The 19,906-nt window shown below is 36.7% G+C and overlaps 3 protein-coding genes across 3 annotated transcripts; all 3 read left to right on the forward strand.

Moving 5' to 3' along the window:
• Positions 1–341: 341 nt before the first annotated feature.
• Positions 342–2,117, forward strand: LOC141837292 (cyclin-D2-1-like). The gene is made up of 6 exons (XM_074724720.1): positions 342–617; positions 693–779; positions 876–974; positions 1,077–1,257; positions 1,336–1,649; positions 2,088–2,117. Exons 1-6 carry the CDS (start codon positions 342–344, stop codon positions 2,115–2,117), a joined length of 987 nt encoding a protein of 328 aa, XP_074580821.1.
• A 1,288-nt stretch (positions 2,118–3,405) lies between these two features.
• LOC141838034 (CDPK-related kinase 3-like) lies at positions 3,406–11,841 on the forward strand. The gene is made up of 11 exons (XM_074725420.1): positions 3,406–4,013; positions 6,261–6,391; positions 6,692–6,733; positions 6,807–6,915; positions 7,030–7,108; positions 7,766–8,062; positions 8,299–8,408; positions 9,631–9,738; positions 10,439–10,501; positions 11,319–11,486; positions 11,568–11,841. The coding sequence occupies exons 1-11, from the start codon at positions 3,447–3,449 to the stop codon at positions 11,706–11,708; spliced, it is 1,815 nt and encodes a 604-aa protein (XP_074581521.1). The 5' UTR covers positions 3,406–3,446; the 3' UTR covers positions 11,709–11,841.
• Positions 11,842–13,979: 2,138 nt separating this feature from the next.
• Positions 13,980–19,090, forward strand: LOC141838139 (adenine phosphoribosyltransferase 4-like). Its single transcript, XM_074725538.1, has 6 exons — positions 13,980–14,143; positions 14,423–14,533; positions 16,801–16,893; positions 17,780–17,929; positions 18,566–18,624; positions 18,875–19,090. Exons 1-6 carry the CDS (start codon positions 14,056–14,058, stop codon positions 18,926–18,928), a joined length of 555 nt encoding a protein of 184 aa, XP_074581639.1. The 5' UTR covers positions 13,980–14,055; the 3' UTR covers positions 18,929–19,090.
• Positions 19,091–19,906: the final 816 nt, after the last annotated feature.

The raw sequence follows: 19,906 nt of genomic DNA on the forward strand, positions 1-19,906 counted from the left end.
TGCCATCTGCTAGTGATTCTGAAGAGCAGGAGCCCATCCTCGTGCACCGTCACGCCATTGGCTAGAAGAGCTTCCTCTGCATTTACCCCTCTTCATGAGGGTAGCCCTCCCATTTATTGAAGCACCCACCCACCTCTCCATAACCCATGCATGCATACACGCACGTACTCCAACTCCATTTCTTTACAGGAACACACCTCCCACGTCCCTTCTCTCTAGAGCCTTAAGATGTATGAAGCCAAGGACCAAGCAAAATTGTACTTGTCGTCGATTCAAAGCTGCAACCTGCAGGAAGTTCTCCCGTGCTATATATACGTGTTCCTTTCTTCTGTATGTATCTGATGGAGACGTGCAGCATCCTCTCCCTTTTGTGTGATGAAGAGCCATTCTTTGGAACCCCCATTGCCTCGCCACAAACCAGTCCTCAAATCTCCTCTTCTGCCCTATCCATTTCTCCTTCCCCGCAGATTGTTAGCCGCTCAGAAACAGAGAGTTTCTTGCTTGATCTTTTGGAAAGAGAGCATATCTATGCGCCATGCCGTGGCTACCGTGAGCGACTGCATCAAACTTCCGATCTACCATTGGCAAGAAACAGAGCGATAAGATATATCATCTCGGTAATGTAATTAACTTCTCTGAATATCTCCAAGCTTAATTGCTTATGAGGAGCTAACACTCCCTGATTCTGACAGGTTTGCAGGCGGCTAAATTTAGGTGTTGTGACGGCATTCAATGCTGTGAATTATCTGGACAGGTTCATCTCCATGAACTCTAGTGTGGTAATTAGCTAGGATAACTTAATTTCCTTCAGTTAGCATCGAAAATTGCAGTAATCAAGAGTTTGATCGTAATGCCGATGGGTGATCTGTAAGTAGAAATGGGAGGAATGGATGATGGAGCTGCTATCGATTGCTTGTTTGTCCATTGCTTCCAAGATGGACGAGGTCTCTGTTCCTCCACTGCATGATCTCCAGGTCCGTCGTTGTTCACGAAGCTCAAAATGCTTACAGAAATTCTGTGGCTTTCATTTCTGACGTCGTGGTGTTGAATGGCGGCGGGATGATGGAGAAGAACAGATGGAGGATCTGGCCCGTTCGTTTGAGCCGACCACAATCCAACAGATGGAACTGACGGTTCTCAAGCGACTGGACTGGCGGCTCGCGTCCGTCACGCCCTACACGTACTTTGAGGCGATAACGTGGGGCTGGCAGTTGCACCGTGCGTGCGCCGTCGAGCTCCTCGTCGCCGCTTTGTTAGGTAACCGTAATAACCGCTCGTGCCGCCCGATTAACTGAATACGCTGAGCAAATTGATTGAAATGTATATAATAAACAGATGGCAGATTTCTCGGATTTAAAGCGTCCAGCGTGGCAGTGTCGGCGCTGCAAACTGTGGAAGGAGGCGGAGCTACCTTCGCTGCCCTTGCCCTCTCCGTTGAAGCCCACGCCAAGGTTGGCCGGCAGGTCAACGAGGTAGCAGAATGCCAACGGATGATGCGAGATCTGTTCAGGCGCACACCTTTCCGCAGGGAGAAGACGACGACTAACGTGAACATCTTTCTGCTCAGCTCCAAATCTGCGATATCCATGCAAACAGACCCAGAATCTAGTGCTCTGCGCTTCTCCGCCGCCCCTGAGCTGCAGGGTCCGGTTTTGAAGAAACAAAAGAGAAGAGATGATGATGATGATCCACGAATCAAAATTTCATAACTGCAGATTACACACCAGCGATGTCATCAAATTATAATCATTTGATATCATGTTGTTGTTTGGTTGCCTTAACAAAATGATAAGAATTGAAACGATTCATTTGATATATTTCTTGTTTGACCAGCTGCAGGATTTGAATGCATGGCGCGCTTCCTCTACCCAATTTGCATATAATACAATGAGTAGTGAAGATACAGTGCAAAGGTCAACGTACGCTCTACTTATCTTGCTTAAATAAAATCTAGCAAAAGTCGTCTGTATATATATAGACAAAGAGTTTTTGGTCGTAATCTAGTACAGTATCCTTTGAAAAATATGCTCAGAATGACGTACTAATTATGCTTCCTATATTACATCGATCTAATACTTAATTTCCAGGGTATTAATAGAGATGTCAACTCCTTTTGAACAAGAACATGTGGTCTCACTGTGGATCACTCCATGTTTCAACATCAACTTTTTTCTGATCGAACCCTTCTTTTCAATGTGTAAACGTGTACAGCTTCTTGACAATCTACTTGCAGTTTTGTATGCATATCCATGTCGTTTGCATGATTCTCCTCTTCATCCCTTTAATTCGTCTTAAATGGTGAAATTAATTCTGAACCACCTCTTCCCATTCTCTCGTATTCAATACTGAAGTCTACCTTGAACCACTTCGAAAGTAACATAACAACTAAATCTAAGACTTTGTGAAATTGACCGTACATAGTGTTGTAAACGAGTCAAATTAATTGTTTTAAATTTTTACAATTTAAGAACATTTGATTGGTTATTAAGTTTGATAATATAAATTTATTTGTTCATTTTAAAAGTTTATTTGATTATTTAGCATGTTAATAAGAATTTTATTATTGAACATAGGTTCAACATTAACGAGCCGAACACACATGTGTTCAAGCTTATTCATATAATTTAACGAGTTATTTAAACTCGTTTATTTAATTGATATTTAATTGATCATAAATATTATATATTATAAAATAATTATAAATGAATTAAAGCAAATATAATATTTAACTTGATAATAAATTATTTATATTCATTCAATATATATAAAAATAATTAAATAAATAAGTTTAAATAATTTATTAAATTATATATGATGAATTCATGATTAATATTTATGAATAAGAAAATTATTAAAATAAATAAATAAGTTCAAATCCAACAAATTTAAAAATATAAAAAATTTAAATAATTAAATAAATTTGAATTAAAAATTTAATAACATCTAAATAAATCAAATTCAAATTCAAGTTAAACTTAAATCAAACTTAAATATTTAAAAAATAAACAATCCTTTTGTAGATTTATTTAGTTAATTTTAGTTTTAATTTAGTTTGAATAACATAAAAATTGACTTGGGGCGTGGCTTAATAAAGCTGGTCGATGAATCGAATAACATAAAAATTGACTTGGGGCTAAAACAAAATGCGTGCACATTCTACGACCAATAATAATTAACAAGCATTAATTATTTTCCAATTTTCTCAGAATTGACAGCATATTTTTCGTTATACAATTTATCTTGATTTATTCACATACGATCAGTCTTTTTTTATATATATAAAAAAATCTAAAGCTGATTAAAAAAATATGTTTTAAATATTATTTTATTATATTAATTATATTATGTTGGATCTCTTTAAAAACTGAGAAACCGGTGACCCGGAGAGAGGAGGAGTCGAGGAAGACAAGAATACGAATCAGTCCGCGCTTGGCACCGACGCCGAAATGGGCCAGTGCTATGCCAAGAACATCGCCGTCGACGTCGCCGTGGAGGGGGATGCCGACGGCGGATGCGATGCCGATCGGTCCTCGTCCCCTATACAGGCAACCGCCGCCGCCGCCGCCTCGTCCACTGCCCCAGTCACCAACGCCGTGACCCCTGCCAGATCTTCCTCGGGTAGCCCCTGGCCGAGTCCTTACCCACGGAGCGCAGCCGGTAGCCCTCTCCCGTCCGGGATCGCGCCGTCCCCGGCGCGGTCCACGCCGCGGAGGTTCTTCCGCCGCCCGCCGTCGCCCGCGAAGCACATTAAGGCGTCCCTAGCCAAGCGCTTCGGACGGAAGAAGCCTAGCGACGCTTCAATCCCCGAGGACGGTGCCGGAGATGGAGCCGCAGGAGGAGAAGCGGAGCGGCAGCTGGACAAGAGCTTCGGGTACGAGAAAAACTTAGAGGCGAAGTACGAGATCGGGAAGGAGGTGGGCAGGGGGCATTTTGGGAATACTTGCTTGGCGAGGGCAAAGAAGGGAGAGCTCAAGGGTGAGCTTTTCGCCATCAAGATCATCTCTAAAGTTAAGGTGCGATGGTTTGTCAAAGAAAGAATTTTTAGCTCTATAAGTTTCCGTATTCGTCGACTTTGCTTCATTTCTCAATATTGTTTTAAAGGGTTCATTTCCGTTCCTTCAATCGAACGCCTGATCTGACAACATGAATTAGCTTTTGTTGAGTATTCGATTGTCAATCTGTATTAGAATTGTGGCTTTCTCGGTGTAGCTGTGCGGGTATGTGTGATGCAACTTTCCATGATCGGTGTCAGTATTAACAGGCGTACAGTTGTCTCAAGATTAGTTTGGAATGACATACTGTCCTCTTTACTATGGAGCCTTATATTGTCTTGTCGATTTTAGATCCTTGTAGACAGTAAACAACTGGCCATTCTTAATTTTTTGATATCACAAGAGAAAGGGCCATTGCCTAGCCTATACAAATCTAACCTTTGCCTCCTTATTGTAAGTACATGCAGTATGTACTTATGCTACATTATTCGTTTGCTTATTTCTGTATTAGTTCATGCAATAAATATGACAGATATGCTAAGTTTTGGTTTCCTAGAATCATAAATCATGCACTAACTACAAATGTTGTTAACAAGTCATGCAATTTAGATTTGTGTGAGAATGGCCCGTTTCATAACCCAAGAATTAACACACTTTGTCGCATTAGTGATATCATTGACTAAACATGGTTATTTGCTATCAATATTGAAGCTTGATCAATGAGAATACAACTGAATTGCAAAACCAATACCCTAAAATTAGTTGATTATTTGGTTTCATTTGGCATCTCTTATGTACATATCATATACATAGGGGTTTCATTTATATTTATAAAGTAAAGGATCAATTCGATTTACCCTCAAAAGGTGAAGCGGGTCAATTTTCTTTTAATAATGCAATGAATTGTTTCAAGACCGACCCCGCCTCTTTCCTTTTACTGACCAATCAAAACGAGATTTACTCGATTGATACATGTACCAATCTGACACTGACATAGATTCAATAGATTTTATTGAATTATGTGATGAAGGTATTCGTACCCTGAACCGAATTTTTATAAAAAAGTAAAAAAGAGAATTTCTATCGTTTTTGAATTTTCTGACTGGCGTTCTCGGTGTAGCTGTGCGGGTATGTGCGATGCAACTTTCCATGATCGGTGTCAGTATTAGCAGGCGTACAGTTGTCTCAAGATTAGTTTGGAATGACATACTGTCCTCTTTACTATGGAGCCTTATATTGTCTTGTCGATTTTAGATCCTTGTAGACAGTAAACAACTGGCCATTCTTAATTTTTTGATATCACATGAGAAAGGGCCATTGTCTAGTCTATACAAATCTAACCTTTACCTCCTTATTGTAAGTACATGCAGTATGTACTTATGCTACATTATTCGTTTGCTTATTTCTGTATTAGTTCATGCAATAAATATGACAGATATGCTAAGTTTTGGTTTACTAGAATCATAAATCATGCACTAACTACAAATGTTGTTAACAAGTCTTGCAATTTAGATTTGTGTGAGAATGGTCCGTTTCAGAACCCAAGAATTAACACACTTTGTCACATTAGTGATATCATTGACTAAACATGGTTATTTGCTATCAATATTGAAGCTTGATCAATGGGAATACAACTGAATTGCAAAACCAATACCCTAAAAGTAGTTGATTATTTGGTTTCATTTGGCATCTCTTATGGGTTCAGGATAAAAAATTAGGAGCGAGTTATTAATTAGCATGATGTTATTTAGCTGGAGAAGCAACAACCAGTAGCAATTTTCTTCTAGCTACAACATCCTATTTATTGTGGATTCCTAAATCCATTCTATTGCAGCTTTAGACAGACATGCTACTGACAGTGTGGATCTCTCTCTCTCTCTCTCACATATGTTTTGACATTTTTTGTTCCTCATCGGTACCTTAGAGCCCTCTTTGTGGTTTGTATTTATTTTACCTTTTTCCTTTATTTCTCTATCCTTGCTCCAAAAGTTCATTAAATTAGTTGTCTTTTATCCTTGCGTTGTTAATTCTCTATGGGCTCTAGAATTGTCGAGGAAATAATCTGAATGTTAATATGGCCTCTTCTTGCTTCATACCATCTACATGTCGGCTTGGCCTGTATTTATAAATGTAAAATAGCTATACCTTGTCATTGTGTTATTATTTCTTCAATGCTTTTGTACCACTTTATCTTGGGTCTACAACCTATACTCTTTAAGCATTTGTTGAAGATAGAAGCTGAGGTTCCTAATCAATTATCTTTTGCAGATGACAACAGCAATAGCAATTGAAGATGTTCGTAGGGAAGTGAAAATCTTGAAATTTCTATCTGGGCATGCTAATCTGGTCAAGTTTTATGAAGCATATGAGGATGACCTTAATGTCTATATAATCATGGAGTACGTACTTTTTTTTTTTATTTTGAGAAAAAATAGTTGGTAGGTTGTCTTTGCATTTTTGGATTTATAATTTTTTCTAACCTGAGCATCAAGGTTCTGTATGGTAAATGGCTTAAGTAGAATAAGCCTTTTGGAAAATTTTGTACTTTTGACATTTCATGAAGGTTGGGAACTATCTGTATAAGAATTATTTGACCGTCGACATATTTGGAGATTTATTTTGTGAAAGATTTGGTAGAATACTAGATTTTTGTTTCAACATGAAAATCTCATCTCATTGTTGTTATTGCCTTCTGCCAGATTGTGTGGAGGAGGAGAATTGTTGGATAGAATCCTGTCCAAGTGAGTTTTTTGACATCAGATGTCTATATATGGAATATGAAGTTTTTTTTATACATATTGTATTTGGTTACAGAGGTGGAAAGTACAAGGAGAAAGATGCAAAAGTAATTGTCATACAAATTTTAAGTGTAATTGCCTTTTGTCATCTTCAAGGAGTTGTGCATCGTGATCTTAAGCCAGAGGTATGCTTCATGGCCTATTTTGTATCCATCGGATACTGCTATCTAATGAAGTAGCTCTGTGTGGTTCTGAATTTTTAAATGTTATTAGATTGCTCACATGATTTTATTTTGCAGAATTTTCTGTTTACTACAAAGGATGAAAATGCACCTATGAAGATAATTGATTTTGGACTTTCTGATTTCATCAGACCAGGTGCTTTACTGGTTGAATTTCAGTATTTAAATGCTTTAATTGAGACCATGTACTGATACTTCTAATGCATAGCATCTCTAAGTTTTTCAGTACTGTGTTCCTTTTTTTTATTGAAGTACATCAACTGTTCTGAACAAATGTCACATTGACGGTAATTAATGGATATAACTTGTTTGACTTTCAGCTCATAGTTAGTTGATTTGTGTGGCATGTTTTCTTAAATTCCTATGTTACTTTCCAAATGTGATAAATACAGCTCTTGAGAGATGGAAATAGCATGACATTTTGAATATTCATGTAATAAATTGTTATTTTTTCTATCTTCATTTACTTTTATTTAACATTTGACTATTTGGTCACGTGATTGTCTTTCCTTTATAGATATGTAAAGCAAATCACATGCATATCATACGTTGTTGACATTTCATGCATATTTACAACAAAAATAAGTCGATGTCAACAATTTTCTCATGTCAATGTCCTGCATATTGTATGTGACTAAACTTGTATTGTTACTCACTTCTTGTCAATTTTAGCATGCATCTATTATGCTATAAGTTTGCATGTTTTGGACCACATATTGCTTGTACTTTTATTTTTTGCTCGTGGCTGTTGGTTTTTCTGCATAGAGTGTTATTAACTGTGGTGTTTTTTCAGATGAAAGACTAAATGATATTGTAGGTAGTGCATACTATGTTGCACCTGAAGTTCTACATAGATCATACAGCACAGAAGCAGACATGTGGAGCATTGGTGTCATTACATATATACTACTGTGTGGGAGTAGACCCTTCTGGGCACAGACTGAATCAGGAATTTTCCGTGCTGTACTGAGAGCTGATCCTAATTTTGATGAATTACCTTGGCCTGCAGTATCTCTGGAAGCCAAAGATTTTGTTAGAAGATTGCTAAATAAGGATTATAGGAAAAGAATGTCTGCTGCTAAAGCTCTATGTATGTGTTCCATTTTCTATGGGTTAGTTTATCTCACCAAGTAATTGCAATCTGATTTGTTTAGCTTTATCAAGGACATTTGGTTACCTATTAGGAGTTATATGTTCTTATATTAAGTACTATTAGCGGTAATATGTTCTTATATTAAGCACTATATGAGAGAAGATTTTAGTTGAGATATATTCTATGACATCCTCAAACCCTGTTCATATTAATAATCAATTATGTGATAGCAGCTCATCCTTGGTTGCGAAATGAGCATCATCAGACACCTTTGGACATACAAATCTACAAGTCAGTCAAGTCCCATCTCCGCACAACAACTTTTAGACGTGCTGCCCTGAAGGTTTGGCTTTCTTTGTGTCTAGTTTCATTATTTGGATTTGTGCTTGTTAGTTATCTACATCAGTTATATATTATCCTTCAAATCATAATCTTTGAGAAACTATGTTGCATTGCATAAATGTTATTAGTTTTTATGCTGAATTGACTAACAACTTGTGCTTTATCGATATAGCACTCTTTATATTACATATTAATAGTATATTTGTGAAAGATGTTGTTATTATTATTATGATTATCTCTTCTAAGTAGATCAAGGGTTGACAAGTTGAAGGGTTATGTTGGGAACAACATATATTCCTAGTTAGTTGTCCATATATTTGTAGGGGAGTAATGAGGAGCAGAGTTTTTTTTTTTTTTAAATAATCCTGTTTTGATCTATTTTTCAAGGTAGTAATTACACCAAACTCTTTCTACTTTCCAAGGTTTTTAAAAGCATATGTTGTTGTGCCCCACAGTCAATCTACCAACTAGTAATTGTCATGCAGACACATCTAATATTCACAAAACAGCTAATAAACTATGCATGGATGGTTGAAACACTACGATCTAAGTTGAACACTGTCCTATATCTCTGTGGATATAGCTGTTTCTACTTGATCTACAAACTATATATTATTAAGCTTTCTTGTCCAAGCATTGTGATAACCTAACTGTCACACATTGTTACCTAGTTTCTACCTTCATGCTTCATAAATAATTTTATGTAGAAACCAGTCACTCTGATGGTCTCAGCATATTGGTTTATGTGATTATATATTTTATACCAAGTTTCATTATGAGTTTCTCTCTCTAATATTTTCTGTAACTATATCTCATTCACTATTCAAGTAGTCAAAGAAGACATACAAAGTCAATTTTAATCAACTTTACTGTCAATATTTTCTTAGTGATTACCACCTCTACAAGTGGAAATAACTTATAGGATAATTTTAAATTTTTGTTGGCATTTGAAAATGAGATTGTTAGTGTCCTAGTGCTATGATTGTGGTTGCCTACCTCATTGGCTGTTTTACTTTTTCTTGATGGTATCGGGCATGCTTTCATCGTTCCCTGTTTGATTAACCATGCTTAACCACAGATTGAAGATGAGTCTTGTACCATATCAATCTCTGAAATGTTAACAAAAAGACGTCTGTATAAACATCTAACTCAAATATTGTTTAACCACAGTTTTTGAGTAGTAATATCTCACTTAAATGCCTCACTGATTTCTTCTCCTACAGGCTTTGTCAAATGCTCTAACAGAGGATGAGCTCATCTACACAAGATCCCAATTTAATTTATTGCAGCCAAATAATGATGGTTGCGTTTCTATTGAGAATTTTAGAATGGTGAGTTCTTTGATTCACATTATTTAAAAATTCTTTGATTTTTATTAGGAATTGAGCCAAACATCCTTTTGTCTTGGTTAGGAATGCATTGTTGGTTCAACGTCCTGCTTGCATGTCGCAATACATACATACATATACTGTGTGTATGTGAGTGTACACTTTGGATGGGGTGGTCCGGAACATACACAAATGTTACAAACCAATACCCATCAGTCTAAACCATAGTATCTTCTTCTCACAGTCTATAGAAAGACTGCAATAGCTACAACCCAAAGATATATTAAAAAAACAATGAGTTTCTACTTCTGTGAGTTTTGATAATTGTTGAGTGGCACAAACTTGAACAATTTTAAGATAGGCATTGTGGTAGAATTTCAAGAAACTGTACAGAATTGTAGGAAATTTCTATCCTTAAGAGATCTTAAAAATTCGTTGCCTATACATCCTTGTGGTAATTCTTAATGCATCTTCTTTATTTCTTACAACATTGTAATGAAAATTGCAAGAATTGGGTTAAATTAACACGTCAACAAGTTTAAAATCATCCAAATGAATTTAGTGTAATTACTATCTTTAAAGTAATCCACTTCTTGTGCTCAACATAATGTGAACTCCTCACTGATATCTGTGTCTTCTGGCTTTACTAAGACCATGCAAATTGATTTTTTTTTCCTTTCAACTATTTCATCAATTCATCCAGGCACTCTGGCAGAATGCTACCGATGCTATGAAGGTGTCCAAGGTTCCTGATATATTAAATGCAGTAAGTCATTTATTTTAGAGATGTTCTTGCTATGTGAAAATTTTATTTTTCTGTTCTTATCTTAGAATGCTTCTGTATTCACTTAGCTTAACCTGTCTTCAATCCTCATGATTTATCACAGAAAACTTCTTTTTCTAAATATTTTGTCAAATGGATATTTACTTTCGGATTGCTTCTTACCCTTTTACAATTTCCTTTTTTATATTTTAAAGCATCTCCTGTTGTTAACATACTTGTATGGCAAATGTGTCAAGGTGAACACTAAGTATCAACTAAGGTCGAAATGTGGATGGCAGTATAGTATTTGCTCTATTCTAGAGTGTTTGGAGAAAATGAAAACAAAACTTAAATTTTAGGGAATAAGAACATTCAAGGCATTCACCACTCCATTTAATTATGTCAAGTTCTGGAGCCAGTCGATTCTTTGTTTTGTTCTCTTGCACTTAATGACAAACAACGGTTGCAATCATCAAAGTTCTTGAGAGTGGAAAATGGTGAAGTAAGCTATAGCTTTAAATTGTAAGGCTTATTGACTCTATTGAAATCTTGATTCCTCAAGCAGTCTCATTTGACAGTGAGTTATGTTTGACAAAATAATATTGTCTTGATGACCCAATGAAGAGCTAGATGAGTAAACTTGTATCACCTTCAAATCTACAGACGAAAATTGGTGCAATAATTTGCTAAACATACATGTTTTGTTCAGTGAAAGAATCTAGTATCTGTAGTAGTAAAGCAAATTTTACATTACATAATAATATTTTTCTGATGTTAGTCAAACTTAAACTGGTAATTCCTGGTGTTATGGACATCTCAGTTGGAGCCGCTATCATACAGAAGGATGGACTTTGAAGAGTTTTGTGTTGCAACAATCAGCCCTTATCAACTCGAGGCTCTGAAAGAATGGGAACAAATCGCCACCAGGGCATTCCAGTACTTCGAGGAAGAAGGCAATCGAGTCATCTCTATCGAAGAACTAGCGCAGGTACATTACATCAATAGACTGATCTGGTACAAGATGAAGTTCCCTTTCAGTCTATAAACAACTTCACATGCAACTTTGTAGGAGATGAACCTTGCCCCTGCTGCTTATTCTATGATGCGCGGCTGGATCCGACCTGCTGATGGCAAACTCAGCTTCCTCGGGTTCACCAAATTTTTGCACGGCGTGACGATACGTAGCTCCAGACCAAGAAACCACCATTAGATTTTAACCATAGAATTGTTCTAATTTGTTTTCCATTCTTGGCATTCCCTATAGAAACTTTCACCTTTGCCCTTTTCTTCTATTATTTAGTTTTCCTTTGTAGAGCATTGGTGTACAAAACAAATGTTATATTCAGTCCCAAATATTACTCGATTCGATTCACAGAGAAAAGGACTTTCATAACCAACACATAATTCAAGTAGATGTAGTAAAAACAGAATAATGAACTTGGAAATTAAACTAAGATACATCATATTATATTAGGAGCCCAAGCAATATAATTAAGAGCCAACAACAACTTAAGATTAAATATACATACTCATAATGATTGATTTCCATTAATTAAATATGGTGCTTGTCTTCAAGCACAGCTGTATCTTCTTTATCTGGAGATATCTAAGATTCTATCGTTATTATACTGTAGGAATTTATTGTCCGTAGTTGTTGTATTTGTTAATTAATCAAACACACGTTACAGCTCTGGTTTTAAGGCAGGCAGCAACACAACATATTAATTATATATAAGCTTATGCTTAATTATATCATTACGTACAACCTTTAAATTAAGCCAGAGGATCGAAGCTCATTATATTCTTGTTTTTCAATTTGTAGAGAAGTGAAATGAAGTGGCATGTCTGATTATGATCATGCATGATTAAGGTGGATAAAGTTAATTAGGTGGCAAAAAAGGATCAACTGCTAGCCTAACAAGACAAACTGAATAATAAAACCAAGCACAAAAAGCAGCAAAACCATGTGCCCTCAAAATAATTGTTGCATTGACTTTGGATCTATCAGATTTGTGTGCATGCCTTGTTCCTCCCTTATCAGTATACACCAAAGGCACAATTTATTTATTAGTTTACAAAATAGATAATTTTGTTTTTCAGGGTTGATTATTGCTCATAGTGATCTGAAAGTAATTATTAATTAGGTGAAGATGAATGAAAGTAAACCATTGGCACTTGTAGCTCATTGTTTTGTTAATGTCACCATTCACATTTTTTTCTTCTTTGTTTAACCACAAAATTGAAGATTAAAGTAGTTAACTCAATTTGCTTTAATTTTGAAGAACAAAACCGCTTAACAAAAACATTATGATATATGCCATGTAAATGATAGAGACTTATGCATAAGTTTAGATCTCACTCCAATAGCCTCATAAACACTTTTTTCAATTCGATTGATCAATCGACATTGAGATTGCACATTCGACCAATCACACAAGGGCTAAAGGACTAGATGGAAAAATTTGGTATCGTTCCAATTGAGGAGTGATGATCTCGAATTGTATTCAACAAAGCATGAGACTAGATAGGAAAAAAGGACTTGAATGAGTCACATTTCACTTTCAAAGCCCAACACTTGTTATCTTCTTCCTTTTGGTGTGTCTCTTGTCTTCATCCCTTTAGAGGTTTCAATTCACACACTTATAACATGCCCAGCTAGCTATAACTAGGTTGTAGATGCAATGTTACAATCAAGTAACCTCAAAGTTTGCCATCACAACCTTTCAAAATGGCTAACATAACCTAAAACTTTCTATTCTCTATCTTATAATCCAATTCAACATGACTCTTTGAGAAATAGACATATGACTTAGGCCATGCCAAGTTGCAAGCCCTCCGAATCCACCCATTAACACGTCCTATCTAGAAGAGTAAATGAATTGAGTAGATATGACAACACTAAAGATTAATGAAGCTCTAAGAGCCTCAACCTCATGGCATAACTCCATATCTATATATTCTTTTGGCTCTTGGGATTATGATGTGATGGTAAAAAATGAGATGAACTTCTTAGATAATAAGAGTTCAAATTTCACCCATGAAATGAACAAGATGAAGGCATGTTCAAAATTAATTAATTTTAAAAAAAACCTAGACATATTCTCTTGGCTTTGGGAATCCAAGAAGTGAACAAGAAAACTAGATATGACATTTACTTTGCACCATTGAATTAATGAGACCCAGGTGATGTATACAAAAATAAAAATAGAACTATTTACAGGGAAACATGAAAGGAGACAGTTGTAGAGTTGTAGGGTGAGATATAGAACACATTTCATTTTCCCCTTTTTCTTTAACTTTTTTTATTTATCATTATTTTTTGAAAAATAAATAAAAAGATGAGGTTGAGTGAAACAAACTGTGGAGGACAAATTTTTTTTTATTTAAAAAATGATATTGAATTATTTGTAGTTTTATTTATTCAATAAATTGTGGAGAAGCTTTTATTTTTCTTCTTCTTCTTCTGGTCTCTCTGTCTTCGCTTCTCTTGGTTCTCTTCTCCCAAGCTGCGGCTTTTCTTTGCCGGTGCGCTCGAGTGGCTGCTCTGCGTGGGAGAGATGGCGGTTCGAGAAGGAAAGGAGCAGGACCCCCGCATTCCGCGCATCGCCTCCTCCATCCGCGTGGTTCCTGACTTCCCCAAGAAAGGTCGCGCCTTTCCCTGCGTTTTTGTAGTTGACGCATCTTTGAGCATCCGTCTTAGTTTTAGCAGTTGGAGTTTCGGGTGTTCCATCCTTAAAGATCGAATTTTTGTTTCTCCGCTTTCTGGAGCGGAAAGCAGCCTCGGTCTTTTTGCTCCTTCGACGTCAAATTCGAAAAAAAAAGTGATTTTTACCACTCCGTTCTTGTTTCTCGTAGTTTTCGAGGCTTAGCTGGTTAAAAATTGGCCGCTTCATTCATCTACAATCTAATAATGTATGTTACTAGGGATTATGTTCCAAGACATCACCACGCTGCTGCTCGATCCGAAAGCGTTCAAGGACACGGTCGATTTGTTCGTGGAGCGGTACACCGGGAGGGACATCTCCGTCGTCGCCGGTGAGTTCTTCCGTTTCAATGCTTCCTCCACAGCACAATGTTGCTTTCTTCCTCTTTTATGACGCATTAGTCTTTTGTTCGTTTCCTCCCTCCGCATTAATGCTCGTTGCCCATCAATATCGTGAGAAATGTCGGTTGTGGGGCCTCCTTTTTTTTTCTCTAGACTTTTCTCGCTTTTCCTCCTCAAAAATCGATCATCGATTTCCATGGAGCAAAAAAAGAAAAAAAAAAGGTTCATTTTTGGCGCGTCGCGAATCGCCTTTTGGGCAGTGGTAAGGCGCCTGTATTTGACTTCGACGTGCCTGAAACTGGCCATGTTACAGTGGCCCAGCGGCGGGCAGCGGACGACGCCCTGCCGCGCTCATGGTTTCTTCTGTTTGCCGAATCTGTGCTGGTTTGTGGAGGTGGAGTCAGGCCTGTTTCCGCTGACGCTGACCTTGCTCCTTGGTCCCCACTCCGATGTAAACGGGTGACAGCTTTTCCCACTGTTTGATGGGCCTCCTAATTCTATTTTTCTGTTACCCGTTCCTTTCCTTAGCTGTTTAGATTTGGTAGGTATGATTGCGATCCAACAGCATTTGGGATAGAGTACTGAGCTTGAAATTGCAGCCCTTGGATGTGGGAATATAGTTGTCTTTCCCATTTGCTGTCCTCAGATGGTAAAGCATTGGTGATCTTCTACTGGATATTGTTCTTCGATTGTGAACTTGTATAGGCACTTTCTTACTTGAAACAAAGTGTGAAACAGGATCTAATATGACAGGGAGCACAACCAGTACTCAAATCTTTACGGACGGATACTGTGGTCATATATTAGGTTGGCGTCTTGCATTTGTGTTGAGGTTCTTGCTTAGCTGGAAAAAAAAAATTCCATCAGGAAGTTTTACCAAATGAAATTTAGAATAAGTGTTACCGTGGTTAGCTGATTACATCAAATTTAGTTCATTTAGATTTGATGGTTTTATTTCTCTCCTTAGGCTCCAATTCTTCTTTAAATATTCATCTTAAAGTTGTATTATATAGCATTCTCTGTGTCGAATGGCAAGTGATCTCAAATTTATATCAAAGCAATTAGTGTAATTTCTTTTTCACAAGTATATGTTTTCAAAAATTTCAGATTTCTCTTTATTATTACTACTTCTGTGTAGATAGAGGTTTCTATAAGGGTAACCATGATAAAGTACTTCAACAACAATAAAACTATTAGTATATCACTGATGTGGTATTGCCTTGAATATATTGTTTAACCTTAGGACAAACAATATTCATTTCTGTTGCTCAGGCTCTTATGCTAAACTTGCATGCTGCTTGTGTATATTTTGGCTCATGCAATGAGCAGCATCCAGTGGAAATGATAATTATACTGATTAGATAGCCAAACATCTGTAATCTATTTCTGGACATGCAAAATTGTCTTCCATATTCTTTATATTGAAGAAAACACTTATGTCTATAAGTAAGAGGCAACATTGCGACTCTACAGTATCCATCCTCCAATTTTCAAGTCATTTAACAAAAATTTGGATATTAAACTAAAGGACAATGGATGATACGGCAATGACAATTTAAGATATTATCTTTTTGTCTTAGGATGTTTGACTAACAATATATTTAGCACCTGCATTTCTCCAACTCTTTGGTTTGTTTTGAAAAAAGGCACCTCTGTTCTGTTGACATTTACAAAATGTTTCTTCTGAGAGGTAAAGGCTGTAAAGATTTTCGTCTCTTGGTCACGATTTCATTTAAATGTTAGGCTGGAGTTACATCTCTTGTGAATGAAGTGCAGTCAACTGTATTTTTGTTCCTTTTTCTAGGCATCTTATGTTAATTATAGAGCATTAGGTCGATTATAACTCACCTGATACTTTTATGTATATTTTGTTCTCTATCCCTTGCAAAAAAAAATTGTGAGCCAGTCTGAATCAGGAATTTTAATGGCATCTAGATATGCTAGTTGCACTGTTTTATGGTTAACAAGAGTCTAGTTCTAATGATTCCATGGTTCAAAGGAAAGACATTTCAATTATGGTCATGATTTTTGCAAATTTTCGTGTTGAGCAAAAGTTCTGTGAATCTTCATCTTACTCATTTTATAACATATTTGGTTTGATTGAATATTTTCTAGTTATTTCTAGATCTGAAAATCTTTGTTTTAGATGTTTATATTTTCTAAAGCCCATATAGTATCAGTGATCTATGTAGTTTTCCGCCTATCTTTTATTCAGTTTTGAAGTGAATTTAATATGCCTTTTTCCCTAATATGACAGGAGTCGAGGCTAGAGGTTTCATATTTGGCCCTCCAATTGCTTTAGCTATAGGTGCAAAGTTTGTTCCACTTAGAAAGCCAAAAAAATTGCCAGGTACTTTCAAGTTCCAACATTTTGAAAGTAAAAAAACATTCTTGAAATGAAGGTGTTACAACTAGCATTCGATAAGTACTTGGATGGACACTAGTTTCTCTCAGCATCAGCCATCTTCCTTCTTTTAATCCCTTAATGCTTGTTTTACCGGCACCAAAATCAGTTTGATGTCAATTTGTTTTAAAGTGGCCTGATCCTTTTCTTTCATCCCACAAACTTTTGATAGTTCTGTTTGTTATCTTTATTTTAGAAAAGAGTAAAGGAGAACAAATGCTCACTCGTATGCATAGATAATAATAGTTTTAGGATGTTGTCACCAAAAATCTACAGATGCTGAAACACAAACGACAAGCAAGGATGAAAGAAAGATGCAGCAGGGAGGAAAATATTCAGCAAGTAGGGAACCGAGAGAGAGAGAGAGAGAGAGAGACAGGTGCAGCTCATGGAATAACAGCTGCAATTTTGAGAGAGGATCCATCTAACTGTTGCTTAGGCCTTGGCATTGAACTAGAACGATGCTTTGATGCGTCCAATTCAGCAATACAAAAGGCCAAGCTCCCTCTGGAGGTGAAATTGAGGGGATCATTTTGAAACCTCCAAATAATTTGCATGCAAGCTTGAATAGAAGTGTCAATCACCACTTGAGTGTCTCCTCTCCTAAAAACCACGCTTTGTAACCACCATCCAACTAAAGAAGCTAAGGACGTTGACCATGATTAAAGTAAGCATACATGATATCCCATCATTAAGATAGCAATCAAGTGAAATAGTATCCTTGTGTTAAAATTGCTAAAATATGCATTATTTTCTAATTTTAACACAGATTGGTATTTTATAGTTTATATCTTCTTTTACTGAACTGCCATGGTCCTTGTACAATGTGTAGGTGAGGTGATTTCCGAGAACTATGTGCTTGAGTATGGGACTGATTGCCTTGAAATGCATGTCGGGGCAGTCCAACCGGGTGAACGTGCTCTAGTTGTTGATGATTTGGTTGCTACTGGTGGAACTCTTTGTGCTGCCATAAGCTTACTTGGTATGTGTGGAAAATTCTTAAGGGCTAAGTTGCATGCTTAGTTTCCAAGGACAGAGAATCTGACTAAGAGATATTCTGAACTAACTTAAACAAAGTTTAAAGCACACATTGACTAACTAATTGAGTTATCATCAGGATGTGTTACTAGTTCTTTATATACCCCCAAAACTAAAGTTCCTACTTATTGTTGACAACTGCTAGTTTTACTGTCAAAATGTCAGATGAGAATGCATTAGCATTTCCAGTTTCATCACTAAAAAGGAAAAAAAAAGTCATTGAGCTTGAACATTGACTTATGACTAGACTGCTAATTGATCCTTTGTAATGAAATCAAAACGAAAGTTTGGTGACATAATGGATACTTTGTTGAAGCTGATGTTGTTCCTAACTGATACTTTGAGGAATCTATTCAGATTCTACTCTTCTGAAGCATGAATATTGTTGTCTATCGAATGATGTTTAAGACCTCTAAACTTGGTGCCTAGAATTCTGTTTATTGGATGAAACACAACAGTGTTCTTATTGTCGGCACAAATCTGCTGTATAATATTTCTTTGTCAAGTTCAAACATCAAGTTATCCCTTGTTTTTATCCGATGCGCCAATCTAAAATCTGTTCAACTCATTCTTCCTGCAGAGCGCGCTGGGGCAGAGGTTGTTGAATGCGCCTGTGTGATTGAACTTCCAGAACTCAAGGTTTGTTGCACACTATTTTTCATTTCTGCACACCTTTTAAGCGAGTTATCTTTATCGAGATATTAAGACACCTCAAATCTTACTGTAAAGGTTTAAAAATGTCATTGAATCATCATCCAAGTTATGTAAAAGTTATAACATACTAAGACAACAAAGAAAGTGTTAAGAAATATTAGCATCTAATTGGTTCACTGCAAAAGCTATTAGCCTTGAAATACCTCATAACTAGAATTCACAACTTGTCGTGCAGGGTCGCGAGAGGTTAAATGGTAAATATATATATATACTCATGGAGTCGCACTGATCGTTGAGGTGCTACAATCTGAGAGTTGCAACTGAGATGTTTACTATCATAGAATGCTCCAATGCAAACAACTGCACTTCACATACCAAGTTTCTTCATTGTCTTTGTTGCTTGCTTATTGTTAACATGAATATTTCAGTTTCTCAACTAAAAGTCAGCATTTTTTTGGGTATGATTGTTGAAAATGAGACATTTCTGTGTTTCTAAGTAAAAATTTACATCGATAAGATAAAATTATAATCCATACACTCAGAGAGCTAAAGCTAAGTTTCAGAAATGCATGATATCACATGCATGTAGTTCTTGCAATTTCATATAGTTCTTGCATGACATCACAAAAGTGTTTTATCATTAAAAAAACTCAAAATTTAAGATAATCAATATGAATAGACTTAACACAATCATAATCATACATTCTACGCAGCAGAAGATCCGTAGTCGTCGCCTTATTTCCAGCCAAATCTTCCTCTTTCCTGGTCTCGTCGGCTCTTTTCGAATCGTTCTAGGTTCGTCTCTTTCGGAGGTCAATATCTATTAGAGATGTCTAAGACAATCTATCAGAAAGTTCTTGTTTGTTTGTTTTATTTTTAATTTTATAATATAATTAATATTGTCCCCCATAATTCTACATAAAATGAGAATATTTAGGCACATTGCGAACAACAGTAAGACAGACGCAAAGCACGTACGGTAGAAAATGAAATTTTGTTCAAGTTGGCACCAGGAAAACCTCCTCGTCCGTTGTGTAGAATTTTGTCGCCAACCACACTCCGATTGCCGCTGCTGCCGCCGCCGATGCCAGCGCCACCACTGCGCTGCCAACCCGGCATCCGAAATGCCAGCCGTGCTCTGTTTCCTCGTCTTCTCCCACTGAACTGTTCCATTGGCTCGCCAAACTTTCTGCTTTCTCATCCTCAAGTGGATCAAAATCCTCAGCCTCCGGCACGCCATCAACCTCCTCCTCCTCCTCCTCCTCCT

Source organism: Curcuma longa, chromosome 11 (genome assembly GCF_044706935.1).
Source record: "Curcuma longa cultivar G26 ecotype Majalengka, Jawa Barat chromosome 11, ITB_CL_G26_1.1, whole genome shotgun sequence".
In the NCBI taxonomy this organism is placed as follows: Eukaryota; Viridiplantae; Streptophyta; class Magnoliopsida; order Zingiberales; family Zingiberaceae; genus Curcuma; species Curcuma longa.